The following is a 19,420-nucleotide window of genomic DNA, read 5'->3' as shown; positions in this document are numbered from 1 at the left end:
TGTGGAGTATTCAGATTGGGCTACTCCAATAGTACCAGTCATCAAGAAGGACAGCTCGATTCGTATTTGCGGCGACTACAAATCAACTTTAAACAAAGCTTTTAAGGAGGACTGCCACTAATCGCCGGTAGGCGATCAACACGTTGGTGGCATCCATGGAGGGTGAATCGATTTTCACCAAAATTGGTCGACGAAAACTCGTCTTTGTTGCAAACAATCACTACATATAAGGGTGCATTCAAAGCTACTCGATTGCAATTTGGCATTTCATCTGCACCAGGCATTTTTCAAAGCTGTATTTAAGAATGTTGTACAGAATATTTCTGGAGTCTTACCATATTTTGATGAAACGGAAAAACGGAAACGGAAAAACGGAAACGGAATTGGCAACTAGATCTGAAAAACAGGAACTGTTTTTACGTTTTGATAAAGCCGGGTTGCGACTACGCAAGGACAAATGCCAATTCGGAGAACCATTCGTTGAGTTTCTAGGGTTCAAAAATGACTCAACTGGTATCTGACCATGTGCCGATACCTCGGCAATCAAAGACGCACCAGCGCTTAAGGATAAAAAGCAGGTGCAGGCTTTCATAGGACTACTAAATTTTTATCACTCATTCTTGCCACATAAAGCAACAGTGGCAGAACCTTTACATCGATATTTGAAAACACGCGCTCAGCTGGAACAGATGTGCATAGCAGCTTTGTGCAACTGTATACAATTTTGGGTATACCGAGTGTTTATGTAGGGGGGTCGAACTTCCTTCTGGTTGATGGCAGCTAGGTGAACTTTTCCTTTTCCCTGTTTTTCCTCCCAGTAAATTCTGACACGCAGAGAGTAATTTCACTTCACTTGATGTATTCAGGTATAAACTTCAACTAACTCTAGCTTAGCTTAAGAGCAGGGCACCAAGCCCCGCTTGGAGCGGAGTGTGGGGAGTTCTTTCGTGGGGAGAGCGATGGGCACCATCGGGAGAGCGGCGCGAGGTGAAAGCTTCCGCCTCCTTTAACCCTTGTGTTGCCCGGTTGGGCATAAACATGCTCCCCCCCTTGCAGGAGTGCAAGACCCAGGCAGTTTAATGGCACGCTCCGGACAGGGTCCAGCCAAAAACTGTGCGCATCGCAATCGGCCGCCCGCCAACCCCAGGTAGACTCCCTTCTAGCATGACCTCCGTGATCACATCAGCGCCCAGGACCAGAGACACTGACGACGGTCGGTAGAACGTCTCATCCGCCAGGACGATGCCCTCAAACTTTTTGGCGATCTGTGGGTCCACCGGAGCGCTTGGAGTGCGGCAGCACAAGCCATCGACCACCTTCAGGATCGCCTCCAATCGCCATCCTTCACTGATTGGGGACCGGATCACTGCTGCCACCGCTTTCTCTGCCCCTATATTGACGGCTGTCAACTTGAAGGCCGTGGCCAATGACGTCGCCATCGACGATACCGCAGAACAAGGGTCCACCAGGGCCTTCACGTCGAAGGTTTTTCCCTCCGTCTCAATACGCACCATCGCCGTGGGCATCAGATGCGGATTGCGGTGCTGCAGCAGTGTGGTCAAGGTCAGTTTCGGATCGGAGGCTGGCGTTGGCGCGACCCTTCGTCTGGAGGACTCGGGGGTGACTCGGCGTACGACGGAGCTTGGAGTGCGTCGACGTGGCTGTTCATGGAAGTGAAGCAGCGTGTGGTGATCCTCCTCACAGATTCGGCACTTATCACCGCTTAAGCAGCTTCCTCCGGAATGTTGGTGGGCCAGGCAATTGGCGCAGTACTTATTCGCCAGCACTGCCCTCATCCTCTTCTCCACGTTCAGCCGCAGGAAGCGACGGCATCGCTTCAGAGGATGGATTCCGCGACAGACTCGGCAACGGAAGGACTCAGTTCCTCGCGAACATCTGCGCTCCTCTTTCGATGCCTGTACTGAACGCGGTCTCGGAGCCATGGAAACGGGATCTAGGTTGACGAATATCAGGAAGCTGCCGGGACAAATAATGAAGAAAGCGGATTAATGTAGGACGATAGAACACATATTACTACTGGCAGCTCGGCCCTTCTTACTTGGGAGGAAGGACCAAGTGCTGGACGCTACTGTAGTTTTACGTAATGGGTTTGAATTCTTTCTTCTGGAGGAAGAAAGATCAACTTTGCGACGGGACGCTTCACAATACCGCGAGCGGTAAGCAGTTCGACGACGCGGACATTGCCGTCACTGCCAGGGTGTGTCTGGTGGATTCGCCCGAGACGCCATTCATTAAATGGAAGATTGTCGTCTTTGAGTACCACCAGATCGCCCACTTCAAGATTTTTAGAAGGGAATCGCCACTTATTGCGCTTATGTAGCTCCTTCAGATACTCGTCTTTCCATCGGGTGCAGAAATGCTGACTCACGGCCTTCAGACGCTGCCACCGGTTAATGATAGACGGTACCTGATCCTTGATTTCAGGTTCCGTCACGGATAGCAATGGACCGCCAACTAGGAAATGGCCTGGGGTCAAAGCTAAAGAGTCGGTGGGGTCTTCAGACATAGGAGAAATCGGCCGCGAGTTCAAACACGCCTCTACCTTAGCCAGCAGCGTAGAGAACTCTTCAAAAGTATACCTTTGGTTGGAAGTGGCCTTGTAGAACAGAGTTTTAAAACTCTTAACTCCAGCCTCCCACAACCCTCCCATGTGTGGTGCCCCGGGAGGGATGAAATGCCAGGACAGATTCTGATGGCTGTAGTGGGATAATATTTTCTGCTGGGTAGAACTTAGGAAATCTTTTTCAAGCACTCTGGATGCACCTACGAAGTTTTTTCCGTTGTCGGACTGCACTTGCTGGGGACACCCTCGCCTCGATACAAAGCGAGCGAATGCTGCCAGAAATGCTTCGGTACTCAAATCCGAAGTTGCCTCAAGGTGAATGGCTTTGGTGGAAAAGCAAACAAAGACACACACATATCCCTTTGATATGCGGCAAGCGCGGCCGGTGAAACTCTTGATGTCGAAAGGACCTGCGAAATCTATCCCGGTGGTCGTGAAAGGTCGTGCGAAAGTAGTTCGCTGGGCCGGAAGGGTGCCCATTAGCTGTGATTGCAGCCTTCTTTTATAAATCACACAGACTTTGCATGAATTGACCACCGATTTTACTAGATTCCGCAGTCTTGGAATCCAGTATCTCTGTCGGATGAGACGGACTACCAGTTGGCTGCCCCCATGGAGAGAGATCTGATGCGTGAAAAGCACCAACAGCCGGGACAACGGACTTACTACTGGCAACAGAATGGGGTTACGCTCATCGTAACTAAGGGCCGCTGCTTGTTGCACGCGCCCACATGCTCGGATCACACCTGATGCGTCAATGAAAGGATTCAAATTGAGAATGGTGCTAGACGTGGGCAGAGATTTCTTCTGCTGTAGACACCGATGTTCCGTCGGAAAGTAATCACGCTGAGTGACTCGGATCAACGCCTGGAGTACTTGATTGATCTCGCTAGAGGTCACCTCCCCGGAGTAATCGTTTGGAAGTTTACGACACCTTCTGCCGAAACGGATCACATATGCTAAGGCACGTGCCAGATTGGAAAAACGAGATAATATCTCGTTGGCTGGCTTAGCGATCGCGACGTGGACCTTCACTACCCGCTTCTCCAAGGCAGTGTCTAGTGGGAGTGGTGTCGCTTGCTGCCAGGACTCTTGTGGTTCCCGTAGCCATGGTGGGCCGTGCCACCACAAATCCTTGTGTACCAATTCCTGCGCACTCAGGCCGCGGCTAGGGAGATCTGCTGGGTTGTCCTCTGAACGAACGTGATTCCATGGGGCGTCATTTGTTGCCGTCACAATCTTTGCTACCCGATTTGCGACAAACGTTGTCCATGTGCAGGGTGGCTTATTTAACCACGACAGTACGACGGTGGAATCTGACCAATAAAAAGCCTCCGCATTATCAACTGGAAGTTGCGGAAGAACTGCAGCTGCCAGTTCAGCTAAAAGTGTAGCTCCGCATAATTCAAGGCGGGGCAATGAAACCGTTTTAACCGGGGCGACTCTAGATTTCGCTGCAAGAAGGCAGCATGATATGCCTTGGTCATTGCTAACGCGCACGTAAATTGCGGCACCATAAGCCCGCTGTGACGCATCGCAAAAACAATGGAATTGGATGTCGGAATTTGGGTCATGAAGAACCCATCGTGGAATTCGGATCTGGTCAAGGAAGGAGTAGCTCTTTGTAAAATCCTGCCACCTGTGATGGAGTTCACTGGGCAATTGATCATCCCACCCTAGCTCTTGTAACCAGAGCTCTTGCATAAACACCTTGGCTTGAATCACAAAGGGAGCCAGCCAGCCAGCGGGATCGAATAACTTGGCGATCTGCCCGAGGACTTCTCGCTTAGTATAAGCTGACTTGACATCTTGGGGTGAGATGACAAAATAAAACTCATCCGTAGTCGCTTTCCATCGGATTCCCAGTGTTTTCGCTGTGCTGGCCTCTTCGATGTCGAGGAAATCAGCATTCAGTAAATGACTCTTTGGAATACAACTGAGCACGCTCTTCACATTCGATGTCCACTTGCGCAAGGGAAAGCCAGCTGAACCAAGAGCGTCTTGAAGTTCATTGACCATTGCAATTGCCGTTGTTTCATTATGAGCCCCTGCCAGGACATCATCGACATACATATAGGACTTGATAATATCGCTAGCCAAAGGAAATTTGGATTGTACATCACTTGCGAGTTGCTGAAGTACTCGGATGGCTAAGAACGGAGCACAGTTAATGCCAAACGTGACGGTATTCAGCTCGTAATCACCAAGTTGCCCCTCTTTATTTCGGAACAGGATCCTCTGAAATGGCGTATGGATTGGATCGACCATAATTTGGCGGTACATTTTTGTGATGTCGGCATTGAAAACTATTCGGAAAAAACGCCACTTGAGAATCTGAGTAGTGAGATCGGACTGAAGTACCGGACCAGGGTAAAGTATGTCGTTGAGACTTACTCCGTTGGTGGACTTGCTAGAGGCGTTAAAAACTACCCGTACTTTTGTTGTGGTGCTGTCGGGCTTGAAAACCGCCTGGTGTGGCAAATAAAAATTGTTATTAGTGCCGTCAAATGGAACCTGACGCATGTGGCCCAAGTCCAAATATTCTTGGATGACGGCGTCATACTCAGTTTTTGCCGGAATATTTTTAAGGAGTCGGCTTTCGTTTTTTAGGAACTGAGCCAATGCCCCTGGTCTGGAATGACCAAGGTTGATGTTGGTTGGATCTCGAAACGGAAGTGAGACCGTATATCTCCCCGAAACATCTCTTCTTGTGGTCTTCTGGAAATTGACCTCGCAAACAGAGTCAGAATCTTCTACCGGTTTGCCCGGTAGATCCTCCACCTCCCAAAACCTTGTGAGAAGAGTTTCAAGTCCCTCCTCTCTGCTAACTGCGACCCTCGTGGTGAACGCGGCACATGAACTGACGGGGACCCCTTGCAACGGGCCTGAAATGACCCAACCGAATCTCGTCTCTTGAGCCATTAAAGATCCGCACACTTCGGTCTGGATGCCGGAAAGAGTCACCGCTGGTATTACATCAATGCCAAGGAGTAGATCGATCTTTGCCTTTAATCTGAAGGAGGGGTCGGCTAGAGGAATATTGGGCATTCCTTCCAGTGTGGCTTGGGCTATCGTACATGACGGCAAATCATCAGCAACTTGGGACAAGACAAACGCTTCTATCTCGATCTGGACTGGAGGTCCATGCGATGACCGAATGCTTATGTGACAGACCTTCAAGGTTCTATTGACCTTTCCGTTAATGCCTGTCACTTCGGCCCTGACAGTTTGGAATGGTAACTTCATGAGTCGGAACATTCTTTCGGATATGAAATTGGCTTCAGAAGCCGGGTCTAATAGCGCCCGTGAAGCATAAGTAGTGCCCTTGTGCCAAAAGTCCACGATCGCTGTACCTAGCAACTTATCTCGTGAGGACCTTGCCTCAGAGGTAAAGTAAGTCCGGACAATATTGTGCGAACTGGGCTGAGCTGGGACCGACGTTGGATTATTCTCCGGTCGGGCGTCCTTGTGCAAGAGCGTATTGTGACGCCCCTTGCACGTGAAGCAATTGTGCTGACTCGGACAATCTTTTACTTGATGTCCTCTTGCGAAACAGTTCAGACAAAGGGACTTTTTCTTTATGTATGCCACCCTCTCTGGCACCGTCATCTGAAGGAAGCGGGGACATCGACGCACCGGGTGATTCTCCTTCATACAGAGATCACAGGATTTTGGTTTGGTGGTCACCTTGGCTTCAAATGTGTTAGCCTTTCGGGTGGCTGGAATCGGATTTCGTGGAGGTTTCGATGTGGGAACCGAAATAGCCATTGCAGTTGTATTTTCCACCGCTTCGAGCGTACGGAACCGCTCAGTGAGGAAATCGTCCATCATTTGCCACTCCGGAATGGCAGTCTTGTCTCCCAGAGATTGCTCCCATAATGAAAGGGTATTCTTTGGCAATTTGATGGAACAGAAAAATACGAACATGCCTCCCCAAGTGGTTACTGGCAGGCCACAGTGCTCAAAAGCGCGAATGGATGCCTGCAGAGCATTCTGATGATCCTGTAATGCTTTTCCGGACTCATGGGAAATTTGAGGCAGGTCAAGAAGTGCTCGGAATTGGCTGTTCACGATAAGTCGCTTATTTTCGAAACGCTGTTTAAGTGCATTCCATGCCGTTTCAAAACCATCATTTGTAAGCGGGAATTTTGCTACAATGAGGTTGGCTTCACCCCTCGTTTTCGCTAGGAGATGGTACAGCTTTTCAACAGGGGAAATTCGCGAATCGCTTATGTAGATGGCTGTAAACAAGTCACGGAACGTGGGCCATTTTAAATAATCTCCCGTAAAGACTTCTGTGTCAATGGGTGGCAATCGACAGCCTCGTTCTGCTGGTGCAGAGGTAGGCGCATGACGGTTCGGAGGAGTCGGAGCAGACCTTTCATGGATAAGCTCGTTTAATCGAGCCGTGCATCGCTCGTAAACTTGATAGCATTTGTCATATTTAGCTTGGATGGCTAAATCTTCAGAGTTATCGTCTTTACCATCTATGAGTGCCTCGCATTTCTCATATTCCTGCTCGACCTTCTCCCACAACGCTTGAACTCGATCACGACGGACTTGGAGCGTAAATACGCTGACCTCGGACAGTGACGTGACGTGGGTGTCGACTTCAAACTGACTTAGTTTATCGCAAATGGAACCAAACTTCTTCAAAGCCATGGTGGAAGCAGCTAAAACCCTTTTGGTCTCGGACCGAGTGACTCTTGGGGCGGTTACCAAAATCTGTGGAAGTGGTACCAATGATTTGACCTCTTTTTGGCTTGCTCGTCGTGGCTCTGACGTGGCTTGCTGAAAGGTCGTGCTCGATGGTGCGGACTTGAGAGTTAGTGGACTAGAGAGGGTCTGAAATGCTCGGGAAGGAGGAGTAGTAGGGCTGGTACTCCTCTGGCGCTGACCTGGAGCAACAATTGAGGATTTGCTCGGGGCTGCAGTGTTCTCAGCTGCTTTCTCGTCTTTTGACGGGCTCGTGCTCATAACCCCAGAGAGTGGCGGTTATAAAGTGGTGAGCTGGCTTGGCACGGCTTGAAAATTGGCCAAAAAGACGAACTGGAACGTTTGGGAAAAACTGGAACACTACCAAACCACTTGAAGAACGGCTTTGAAACGCCTTGAAATAGATTGAAAAAACCAGAAAACGAGCTGGTACGTTTGGAATGACTTGGAACACTGCCAAAAAACCCTAGGAACGGCTTGGAACACCTTGGAATTCAAATATAACTACAAAGATGCGACTTGGAGCGGGTGGAAACACTTTGGAATTGAAATAGAACCAAAGATAAGACTTGAAACGCTTGGAAACACTTTGTAATTGGAATCTAACTCCAAATATACGACTTGGAACGTGTGGGAATACTTTGGAATTGCAATATAACTCCAAAGATGCGACTTGGAACGTGTGGGAATACTTTGGAATTGCAATAGAACCAAAGATACGACTTGAAACGCTTGGAAACACTTTGGAATTGGAATCTAACTCCAAAGATACGACTTGGAACACGTGGGAATACTTTGGAATTGAAATATACTCCAAAAATACGACTTGGAACACGTGGGAATATTTTGGACTTGAAATGTAACTCCAAAAATACGACTTGGAACACGTGGGAATACTTTGGAATTGAAAGATAACTCCAAAAATACGACTTGGAACACGTGGGAATACTTTGGAATTGAAATATAACTCCAAAAATACGACTTGGAATACGTGGGAATACTTTGGAATTGAAATATAACTCCAAAAATACGACTTGGAATACGTGGGAATACTTTGGAATTGAAATATAACTCCAAAAATACGACTTGGAATACGTGGGAATACTTTGGAATTGAAATATAACTCCAAAATTACGACTTGGAACACGTGGGAATATTTTGGAATTGAAATATAACTCCAAAAATACGACTTGGAACGCGTGGGAATATTTTGGAATTGAAATATAACTCCAAAAAATACGACTTGGAACGCGTGGGAATAGAATAAACAAAAACGCGGAACACAAATTTTTACCAATTAAATATTATTCGATTTTTTCCTCAACGTGACCCTTCAACATATATACCCCACAAAGTGCCTGCCAACCTAGGGTATACAGCACAGCTACTTTTGGTCGTTTGCTTTGTGCCGGTCTTTGGCACATGAGCTTGCAGCTGTGCTTGTATACTGCAGTTAAGCGGTACTTATGTATGCACGTATGTATGTATGTATATAGGCTGCAAGGGATAGCGGGATTTGTTCGCGGTGATGGAAAAATATATTTGTGTGCGAAAAAATTAAAAATTTTGTGGAATGTATGTATGTATGGATATGTATATGAGAATCAATATGTAAAATTTTATGTATGGAAAAAAATATGTATATGTATATGGATATGAATATATATATGTAAAATTTTATGTATGGAAAAATATGTATATATATGTATGTGTATGGATATGTATATATATATGTAAAATTTTATGTATGGAAAAATATGTATATATATGTATGTGTATGGATATGTAAAATGTTGGAGAATATATATGTATTTAAAAATTTCTTTTTCTTTTTTTTTTTTTAAATATGAAAATATGGAATGGCGATATCCAGAGGTGTGAATGGATCGGATTTCTTTATATAAATTAATGGTTTTTTTTTTTTTTAATATGATTTCTTTTGCTGTGTCTAACCGATATGCCCCCAACTTTATAGGGTGTCTGGTCACCAGAAATGTCTAAGTGTGGCTTTTATATGTGAGAGGGTGGTTCACTTTCGTTTTTTTTTTTTTTTTTTAAAAATCTTTATTATTCGTATTGAAAATTTTCTTCTCTTCGTTGGAACCACCTTTCGCGCACACTTTTCCCAGGAGTGGACTGTATTTGCACAAAACCTTTATTTTTGGATTTAATGTAGCACTGGATATGTTTGTAATTTTGTCACATTCACACACTCTGCTTGCATATATATATATTTTATATGTAGGAGATCACTTTTTTCGTAGGTTTGATTCACTGCATACATACATATGTGTTAATATTTTTTTTTTTGAAATTGCGAAAAAATATATATTGGAAATAGGCAAATAAAATATGGCGCCTTATATACTTGGCCTATATATGCCAAAGTGCGAGAAAAAAAAACTTGAAGTGGGCGAACCAATATGGCGCCTTATGTACTGGACACATATATATGTATGAAAATTTGGGGACCAAAATTTTCTCTCCTTTGAGGAGGAAAAATTTGCGCGAAAGTAATTTTTACTTGGATTAGGAGAATCAATGGCAACAATTATATGTATGTGAGTATGGGTACGGATGCTGGAGGCATGTACATGTACTCATATACCTATAATTTGCAAAAAAATTACTTAGCTTGAAATATGGATGAAATTCCACCGATGCTAGTGGTTCGAGAGGATCTTAGTATCCGGCTCGAAGGACCAAATGTTTATGTAGGGGGGTCGAACTTCCTTCTGGTTGATGGCAGCTAGGTGAACTTTTCCTTTTCCCTGTTTTTCCTCCCAGTAAATTCTGACACGCAGAGAGTAATTTCACTTCACTTGATGTATTCAGGTATAAACTTCAACTAACTCTAGCTTAGCTTAAGAGCAGGGCACCAAGCCCCGCTTGGAGCGGAGTGTGGGGAGTTCTTTCGTGGGGAGAGCGATGGGCACCATCGGGAGAGCGGCGCGAGGTGAAAGCTTCCGCCTCCTTTAACCCTTGTGTTGCCCGGTTGGGCATAAACACCGAGTGCATTTCCTCCCAGGCGTCAATGACTGCGTTTCAGCTCCAATACATGAGCGTTTAAAAAAAGCTCAGCTCGTCTTGGACATCGGGATACTCCACTTTTTTTTGCGGCTTTTAGTGGTAGGCCCATAAGTCAAATTTTACTTCACCACTAACTGAGCCAACACCAACACTGTCTTGGCTTTCATTTGCTTGGGCTATAGTCGCCATTTCTTTCCGGATATTTTTCATTACTGAAGCCATGGCAAGAACATCTTGAAAATGGATTCTCTTAAAGCGGGGGTGCAGCAAAGTTGATGCATCCAACAAAAACGACTGTTCCATTGCTCCAAATCGACGTTACTTGATCTTTTGCAATGGAAAAGCTTCCCAACGAAGCCATTAAAACTGAGATGTGATCTGCGGTGTGGGCTTCTGGTAATTCGAAAACTTCAACTGTGGCACTGATTTACTTATTTTCAAAAAAGCCATGTAGAATAATAATAATCACACTGATCAAATTTTTGTCAGTCCATATGTCTGTGGTTAATGACAATCCTGACATTTGACCCATTTTTTTAAACTTGGCAACCTCTACGTCATACATTTTAACCATTTCCGATGTAATGGTGTTGCGTGCAGGAACTTTATTGGGGAATAAATTTTCCTCATCATTTTTAAAAATCCTGATCCTGAAATTTCATTTAGTATTACTGAATTTACAATATTTGTCATGATATTCAATTCATTATTACCTTCAACATTTTTTTTTTATAATATTTTATTTGTGTTGTCTCAGCTTCAGGCAGCTTTTACAACGAACTTGACCTTTATAAATTGAGTCAATGTTATCGAGCAATTCGTGTTGGTCTTCTGTCCAAAGGATGCAGACGCTTTAGCCTACGCCTAGAGGTGTTGACGGCCAAATTATTGGCTAAGGGATTCGGATGAGCTTCGAGGCGGTCTCTATAGCGCGTGCTGTGTCGGCCTATTATTTCAGCTATCATTGGCATTGCTGGTAGTCGGAATTTTTTCATTGTTGAATGTTAGTGCAGGGCAGGTTAATTTTCTGAGGGCAAATGTGGTTTGAATTGACTTGGCGGTATTTATAGTGGTGCACCATCGTTTGATCCATGCATGAATCATTCGTGTAGATATGTTTGAAGGGATGATAATGCGTGTCTAATAACCACATTAAATTTTCTTTCTCGAAGATATGATGCAGAATGATCATAAAACAATGGTGGTAAGACTGGTGGAATTTTTTGAAGTAGTCCAGAGTGCCATACTCGGTCAAAGGCTTGTTTAAACGTCTAAAAAGACAGCAGAACAATAATTAGGATATGATGAACAACCCTGTGTACTTGTTCAGGCATACCATGCTGACTCCTGAAGCCAAATTGGTGATTCGGGATGGCTTCTTTACTACCCAGGTGTGCCAGTACTCTACCAAGAAAATACTTCTTCTTTCGAATACTTTGGAGAGCACAGGCAGCAGGCTAATTGGCCGGTAGAAAACAAATTTCGTCCTCAGGTTTGCCAGAAAATAAATAATTATCAGTGTCAATAAATTCCATTATCATGTTCGTTATTTAATCGTGCTTAGAGACCCCTAATGCAAAGCTATTCACATTTGCAAATTTGGTTTGGATTTTTGGTTTATGTTTATTATAAATAAAAGCTGAAGTAATAACCTTGAAGGACGCAAACTCTTTGGCGTGTTTCAGCTTTAAATGCTTTAACATATTTTTTGTGTTTTGGCAATATTTCAGTAGCTTCTCACAAATTGCAAGACGTTACCCACTGTTGGCATCAGACCCTGTTAGCGTCGATGATGTGCTGTAACGACCCTTTTCGGGATGTTTTCCAATTCGGCACAACAAAATTTATTTGGTGCCCCAGTGAAATTAGAACTCGACTCTTGCTTGTTCTAGTAACTTGCTAGGCGCCAAATATTCTTAAGGTTACTCGTAAGGCCAAAAGATTTGTTGCTTCGCTTGTTGTTCACTTGATCAGAATTTGATGACTTGATAACTTGATGATTTGCTGCTGGCCCTATATAGGCATCCGGGGCCTCCGAAATCACTTGGTGAGATACAGCTGGTAACTTTCCATCGGCCCATCGCTTTCATCCAAACTGTTGCCATACGTGGTGAAAGTCCCGTAAAAGTCCTTGGCGCAGCCGCATCTACTTTCTCGACTGCTGTGCGCCCATTGACTTCTTGTCCTTTTCGCTCCGCTTCACCCAGATAGCGCCTCTGTTGCTATGCGGGCCTGCATCCTTTTCTCTCCAGTCCTTGCTTTTTTCCTATTGGTCGCATATCCTCTCTGGTTGCTATGCGAAGTTGCCCCAGCCCATCTCCTGTACGTAGAATTATTCATAATGCATAATATATTGCGTTTTATTTCCCCAGTTAAAACAATTCGATTGCTAACTTAGTCAATACATCATCAATATATTCGCCTCATAAATAACAACGTCATATGTTTCGATCATATGTAGGGCTTCCCCAAGGTTGACCCCCCTCTTGTTGCTAACGATCACTCTTCGCAACTGAGTTGATTGCATCGAAGGACTGCTTATTGGCGAAAGTTTCAAACTGGCTGTTAAGGGGATGGCACGATATGAAATTGGAGCAATCAGATAATGCTTATCCATACTATTGCCGTCAGGAATAGCTCTCTACAAATAAAGGAGTCTTGATTTGGGGAAATCGCGCCGTAATTCCACCAAAAACCAGAGAATCAATTCTATCTGCTCTACATGCCGCTCATCCAGGCATTGTATAAATGAAGGCGTTAGCGCGTAGCTATGATTGGTGGCCAAACATTGACGCAGAGATTGAGCTCATTGTTAAGAAATGTATTCAATGCCAGCAGAATTCTAACGATTCAGAGGCACCTGTACATCATTGGACCTTTTCAAGGAAAAAACTTTCTTCTGGTAGTGGATTCCTACTCAAAATGGCTAGAGGTTGCTGTTGTTAGCTCCACTTCTATAGAGGCTACAATCAAAGTTCTCAGACAACTTTTCGCTACTCATGTTTAACCAGATCAGTTGGTTTCAGACAATGGCACAGCATTTACCTCCGAGGAGTTCAAGGCATTCGTCCAAAACAATCTAATTTGCCACATTAGACTCATTACACACATAGCGAATGGTGCAGATCACCAAAAACTATCTTAAAAAACTACCTCCAAACAGTAATATGGATGTAAGCCTTGCTTGATTTTTGTTTAAACAACACATAACTCCACATTTAACGACAAATCACTCGCCAGCTCAGCTGCTGCTTAATCGGGAGTTGAAGTTCCACTTTGATAAACTATAGTCACAATTTCTAATGAAGCAGAGCCGTTTATTAATCAATCGAAAAGTTTTGCTACAGGCAGTTCCGCTTGGGTACAAAACTATGCATCATCAGCAACTGATTACATTACGGAAGATCCTTTTTCCAGTATCCACTCTAAACAATCGATTCCTACACGAGACATATTATTGACATATTATGTTCCTCACAGTGCTTATGATCGAATTAGCAGCAACGCCAATCGTAAGTGCTGAGTTCATTGCATCGAAGGACTCCTTATTGGCGAAAGTATCAAACTGGCTGTTAAGGGGATGGCACGATATGAAATTGGAGCAATCAGATAATGCTTTTCCATACAATTGCCGTCGGGAATAACTCTCCTCAATCATCGGATGCTGCCTCATGGGTGCTACGACATTCTACTCACATAAGACGTATCACTCAGTTCTATGATCCATCTGGGTGTTAAGGGGTGTTGTGTATGTAGCCCTGTCATGTGCCATCTAGTAACGCATTTGTCTCGCTCTCCCAAAAAGTCAGTAGTCCAGCCATGTCGATTGCAGAGCACACAAGCACTTTAACTTTGTTATAATATAACTTTGTAAATATTCTCATTAATAACTAATCCAAGTACAATATTCTAAAATACTCCATGCTCGCCGGTGACCACTTAACTTAACAGCGTGTGGTTAGTGTTAGTTTAGTTTTTTTTTAAGCAATACTTCGCATATCTTTATAACTCAATTTTGTTTTATGTTTATACCCTTGCAAAAAGGGTATATTAATTTTGGTCAAAAGTGTGCAACGCATAGAAGGAAGCATCTCCGACCATATAAAGTATATATATTCTTGATCAGCACGACGAGACGAGTTCAAATAGCCATGTCCGTCCGTCCGTCCGTCCGTCCGTCTGGATCAACGCAAACTCCTCCTAGACCGTAAGAGCTACAGAGCTGAAATTTTGCATGTAGGCTTGTATATACTGCAGGCGTTGTATATCTCGGATTCAGCCGGATCGGACCACTATATCATATAGCTCCCATACAAACAGCAAAGTCACGAACAGTGACTTTTCTCAATAACTTCGTTATTTTCTGAGCTATTGTCGTGAAATTTAATATTGGTGAGTTAATTACACATATAAACGACTATGCCAAATTTGATCAAGATCGGACGACTATATCATATAGCTCCCATAGGAACGATCTTTCGAAAACAGTGACTTTTGTCAATAACTTCGTTACTTTTGACGCGATTGCTTTCAAATTAAACATTTGTTAGTTTAATATATCTGTTAATGACTGTGCCGAATTTGATAAAGATCGGGTAACTATATCATATAGCTCCCATAGGAACGATCGGTGGAAAACAGTGACTTTGATCAATATCTTCGTTATTTCCTATGCAGAAGAAAAACTAAGATTGTAGGCCGTTCTTTCGGACACATTAGCCCTTTTAGCTTAAACGTTTTTCCACTTTGATGGCTATAGGTAAGGAATAAGTTACCAAAAAAGTTGCAAGGGTATACAAACTTTGACGCGGTCGAAGTTAGCCCCGGCCCTCTGGTTTTGTTTCGTTTTGTGTGTTTTTTGGTGCATCTGATTTGGTGAAGCCAATTCCTGTTGTAGTTTCCGAACCAGCCGGGCAAACATCAACTACCAGAAAAATCGCCAACAAAGTAGTTACAAGAGGAGCTAGTAAAGTGTTGGCTGCCTTAGCTGCTGCTACTGTTGAGCCCTTCACTTAGGATTCTCTTGTTGAAGTTCCACCTAAAAAGCAAATCTTTGTTTCAAGGCTTGATTTAATAGTCAACATAAATTAAATAATATTATTATTTGTTAGTGAATAGGGATTCCGGGAGAAGGAAAATAACCCAATCTTCATTCGTTGAATTCAAAATATGAACTGATTTTTTTACAAAAGTGTTGTATATATAAATGAACTCTTAGACTCTAGGCGACAATTGTTTTTAACAATACTTATTCTAATGACCCATGTTTTCGCGGGTTGAGAAATGTTTTTTTTTCATGCTTAGCGTTGGCTACTTGATACCGCGCCGCTGTTATAATCTTAAGTGTTTTCCACAGAGTGTGGATACATGTTTTGTTTGGAATTAACCAATAATTGCCATATGAATCTTTATGATTTATTTTTGTATTATGTTCTTGTTTCGTTTTGTATATTTCTTGGTGCATCTGATTTGGTGAAGCCATTTCAGATGAACACGATGTTTAATCTTAAACAGTGCTTTTTTTTTTTTTGCTAAATGCAATATGTATTTTGTTACTCTATTTATATGAATTTTTACTTTCTTTGTTTTATTTTGTAGACTGGGTCTATCTCACTTTTATCATAAAACTGTAGGGGATGGGAATTTATCCTAAAATTAATTCGAAGGGACAGTGCTCATGCACTGTTGATGGCGTGGTCTTTTAACAATAAGTATAATATTGAAGCCATCCATGTATCCCAAAGCGTTTTATCTGAAAAAATGTACATTTAAAGATTTTCATAAAATCTTCTATGATTTCGTTCAATGGTTCCTAAAGTTTCATGGAAGTGACATGATCAATTCCTAGAAGCTTATATAGTTCTGAAGCTAACTGATTTTTCTATGCCCAAATCAGTAATTATTTTTTTGATAGGGATTTGGCTATATCTTTGGCACTTTAAGTTTGCAGAGAAATGCTTACTAAGTATTCTGTTAAGTCGCAGATGGCTGTGACCTCATATTCGTTTACGGACACCTAGTCGGTGGCTCAGTGGAGACCTACTAAATCTACAATTGTGTTGTTCTCGAGTTCGAACCCCAACGTAGGTGGAGTTTCCCCCTGATGAAGCAATACTAAAAGGTAGTTCCGTCGGGGATAATGGAAACGATTGTGGATAACGAATAATTTTTTCATATTCGTTTATGGAAGTGGTCCTATTGTGTCAATTAGCACATAAATAAACGCATTTTGAGGTGTAGGATTTGTGACCACGGCCATTTAATGTTATGGATCACCAACTCTGAGTCTTTTGGTAGATTGTCTTCTAATCTGGGCCCTTTTGGCTCCAGTAAGTAATTTTCCACAAAAATGAAGAAAACAATTTATCCTCAGTGTTTTCACTTTAAATTTTCTTTATTGAATGAATATTAATTCTCTAACAATGTTTAAGTACAGCTAAGACCGCGTAGCTGCGCTGCCAGTGTCGCCGGCAGGGGAGCGGTCTGCTTATGTTTAAATGTTTACATAAGAATATGTATATATGTGTGTGCCGCCGCAGCGGGAGAGAGGATATATTGCTTGGTGACAGAGTGGTCGCGCATGTTAGTTCTGCCGAATCAGCAATGTCCAGTACCATGCACTTATGGGTGGTCATGTTACTTAAGAGGTATGGGACTTGAATGTTGTATATGTTAATATTGTAACAAAGTGTTACAAAATGTTTGTAATATTATTAATGTGTTTCACTGAGTGCAGTGTTCACTTGATAATGCAGAACATGAAGAAGCCAATTTAATTGAAGAAGTGAACACTATAACAGGTCAAGTCAAAAACAAAAATCGTAGGAAGTTAACTGATGTCGAAATATTGAATCAAGTTATTACTTTTCAAATAAACTCCTCAGGGTCAACAGCTTTAGTGATAAATTTTCAAACATATTTATTGCTGAATAAAACAAAAATTCTAGAATGTTCCAGAGAATTTTGCGCGTATACACACAATCCAATACCAATACCAGGCGAATTGCACACAGTCGCAAAGTGTGGGGAAAAAGTCGAAAATATTGTTATCATTGTTACTAGTATCAGAGACGAAGCCAATCTTTTCGGAACAGATTTATTTTAAAAATTTGGATTCGACATTGTCCAAATATGATCGAACGATTTTTGCTGCAAATATAAATCAGTGTTCGAGGCTGCCATGGGTACCATAAAAGACTTTAAAGCCAGCACATTTTTGAAATCTACAGCAACACCCAAGTTTTGTAACAGCCGTCAAATTCCATTTGCTCAATTGGAACAGTTCAAGGCCGAAGCTAATCGTCTCACGGAAGCCAATATCTGCAAACCGATCAAACTTAGCAACTGGGCATCACCCATTGTGTTAGCACCTAAGCCAGGTAGCGCCATTCGGATTTGTGGTGAGTTTACGCAACCAGTTAACGCACAAATCGACATAGAGCAGTACCCAATACCAACAAAAGAGTACCTATTTCACATAATTCGTCATGGCAAGTAATTCAGCAAAATAGACCTAAAAGACGCCTATCTTCAGATGGAACTATTGGGTCTATTCCAACATCAGCGCCTTCCGTATGGAATTGCCAGCGCACCGGCAATCTTCCAGAGATACTTTGAGCAACTTTGAATGGGAATAGAAGGTTGTGGCAACTACCTAGTTGACATCATCATCTTAGCTCCAAAAAACGACGAACATCTAAAACGAATTAAGCAAGTTTTAAACATACTTCAAGAAAACGGAATCAAACGCAAAAACGAAAAGTGATTCTTTTTCAAAGACGAAATCGAATACTTGCGAAGACGGATTAGTGCTCCTGGATTTTTGCTAGACACATTCGGATAGAAGCTGTACGACTCTTAAAGCCGCCCTCAAATTTAAAGCCATTTGAATGAGCCATTACTATTGCAACTTTATCCCAAACATTTCACCGTTGGCAGCACCTTTAAACCAACTTCGTAGAAAAAATTTAAAATTTTATTTTGGCCTGAAACAACTACAAGCCTTTTCAGCTCTGAAGTCTCACATTATTAACGCTACGCAACTGGTGCACTTTGATGAAAACTTCCCTCTCGTGCTAGCAGCAGATGCATCATCTTTTGGTCTCGGGGTAGCTTTCTCATATTTCTCATATTTCATATCTTGTTAAGAGAGACCCATAGTTTTTGCTTCTAAAACACTCGACAAACACCAAGAGAAATACGACTTGTATCGATCTTCAGCTCAGGGAAACATCTTCCCTCTGACTTCAAACAGACTACAACATTGGGGTATCATGCCGATGCCGATGCTCTTTCCCGACTACCAATTGGAACTCATATAGAATTCGATAAAGAGGAGGAAGTTTGCAAGTGAATCGTAGAAATCAAACCGCCGGGTTATGCAGAAACCATTCTCCAGCATTTGAATAACGATCAAATCCAGAAAAGTTAGAAATAGGCATCGAAGATTTATTGCCATACTTTAATCGTAAGTTTGCTTTAAAAATTAATGATCACTTAGTATGTTTTACTATGTTGGGAAATTGTTCGCATGAAGCGAATTGCAAGGAAACATGTTTGATGGTCTGCCATTGATGAAGACATAAAAAATCTAGCTCAGTCATGGAAAATCTGCAAGAGCAACAATCACAACAATCACAACAATCACCCATCGACTTTGCTGTCCCAATATTCGATGCCATGTGGTTAATTTGTGTACACGCATACTCGTAGTTCCCGTTCACTGTTTAAAAGACATCGGTAACAACCGCGAACACAATCTCAGCTTTGTCTTCAATTTTTGCAATTAAGGGATATCCTAACACTATGGTCAGCGATAACGGACAGCACCAATCAAAAGGTCCTTACCCGCAATTTCTTGAGCAGAGAAAAGTGGATCGAAGGCACTATCGATCGACGAATGCTGTACGTCATACGTACGTCAAAGGGCTTTATCAAGCGCCATTTAAACCAAATTCAATCACGAATGTCAGACAACACATCCAACACAACACAACCCGACAAAGTTTTGGTTCGTTCCTGAAATACCATAACAAGCAGCTTCTTGTTCAACACCAGAATTAAAATGCAGCAGCGTCGAATGAAGCTCCA

The 19,420-nt window shown here is 42.8% G+C and overlaps 2 protein-coding genes across 8 annotated transcripts in view; one reads left to right on the top strand and one right to left on the bottom strand.

Annotated features, from left to right (window-relative positions):
* Positions 1 to 19,420, top strand: part of LOC111519113 (ubiquitin carboxyl-terminal hydrolase CYLD) — a 294,944-nt gene that overhangs the window by 186,321 nt on the left and 89,203 nt on the right. The gene's annotated exons all lie outside the window — the stretch shown is intronic.
* Positions 1,004 to 10,029, bottom strand: LOC124460962. The gene is made up of 2 exons (XM_047012557.1): positions 9,931 to 10,029; positions 1,004 to 1,977 (listed from the first exon to the last, which is right to left on the bottom strand). Exon 2 carries the CDS (start codon positions 1,941 to 1,943, stop codon positions 1,077 to 1,079), a length of 867 nt encoding a protein of 288 aa, XP_046868513.1. The 5' UTR covers positions 1,944 to 1,977; positions 9,931 to 10,029; the 3' UTR covers positions 1,004 to 1,076.

Source organism: Drosophila willistoni, unplaced genomic scaffold (assembly GCF_018902025.1).
Source record: "Drosophila willistoni isolate 14030-0811.24 unplaced genomic scaffold, UCI_dwil_1.1 Seg169, whole genome shotgun sequence".
NCBI lineage: Eukaryota > Metazoa > Arthropoda > Insecta > Diptera > Drosophilidae > Drosophila > Drosophila willistoni.
The sequence above is the reverse complement of the archived record's forward strand: the minus strand, read 5'-3'. Positions and strand labels throughout refer to the sequence as shown.